The sequence below is a fragment of the Apteryx rowi genome, unplaced genomic scaffold (assembly GCF_003343035.1).
Source record: "Apteryx rowi isolate R43461 unplaced genomic scaffold, aptRow1 scaffold_1209, whole genome shotgun sequence".
NCBI lineage: Eukaryota > Metazoa > Chordata > Aves > Apterygiformes > Apterygidae > Apteryx > Apteryx rowi.
The window spans coordinates 91,386-92,384 of record NW_020447430.1 but is presented as its reverse complement, the minus strand read 5'-3'; the positions used below and the strand labels follow the sequence as shown (position 1 = coordinate 92,384).

The 999-nt window shown below is 39.9% G+C and overlaps 1 protein-coding gene across 1 annotated transcript; it reads right to left on the bottom strand.

Annotated features, from left to right (window-relative positions):
- Positions 1 to 326: 326 nt before the first annotated feature.
- On the bottom strand, positions 327 to 706 carry LOC112977974 (protocadherin-9-like; the record flags this gene model as incomplete). The annotated part of the gene is made up of 1 exon (XM_026090967.1): positions 327 to 706. A coding segment is annotated over one exon (380 nt), but the record flags the coding sequence as incomplete, so codon positions are not given.
- Positions 707 to 999: the final 293 nt, after the last annotated feature.

Sequence of the window (999 nt, the reverse complement as noted above, 5' to 3'; positions counted from 1 at the left end):
AGGGGTAACAACTGTGTGTTGTGTTCTTTTTAATCAAGCTTGTTACTATGGGAGGAATTTGCAACCATAAATTTAGGAAAATAAAAACGGGTGAGGGAGGATTAGACATGCAAGTAACAACAATGGTTTCTACATTGTACAGTATAGTCAGGCAGACAGTATAGTTAAACGCCTGCATATGGAGGCAGAAATGGCAGGCAGAGCTTTTGTCTCTTTGGTGGCCCCCTCTTTTTTGTTTCTTATTTTTAGTTAAAATTGTTTTCATTTTAAGACTTTTGCCCCTTTTCCTTTTACAACATGAAAGAACTTTGTTGCTGCTCTTTAGCCTACARGTAAACTTCTCTTCTAGTTAAAGTATTGACAGGAGATGGCTTGTATTCCCCTGTCTGTGTAAGGGGGATATCTTCTGGATTGCCTTCTTCATTTTTACTGAAACTAGCCGCGCTGAAGGTCTCATAGGATGAGGTCAACTTTTTGTTAAGGAGGTTTCTGTTACGATCACCCATGAGGGAGGCTTCTCCATTGGCCAGCTTTTCTTGACTGCCTCGTTCATCAACAGGCATGAAAGTGGAGAGTTTTGGCTGGCTCTTCTGCTTCCTTTCCGGAGAAGTGCGAACTGGCATCCAGCAGGAGTCCGAGTGGCCATACTCATCACACTCTCGAGTACACTTCCCTGTCAGGGCTACATCTGGTAGAGGCCGTGAATCTGAAAGTCAAATAGAGTTGTCTTTACAAGTGAATAATACTGCAATGACTTCCAATGAAACTGAGAATCCTTAAATTCACAAAAGGTATTTTAAAGGTTTTGGTAAGAAACTTGTAATACGTTTCTGAGTAATAATTTATTTTATATTGCACGTGCCTGTAGGCAACAAGCATACTCGTGCAATTATCTTCAACCTCAAGGACTGAAAAATAAGAAYATTAAGTCACTTGATATGCTTGTAAGTCAATCTCAAAAGCAAAACCGTATTTGGCGTCAGTTACTGAATGAATTTT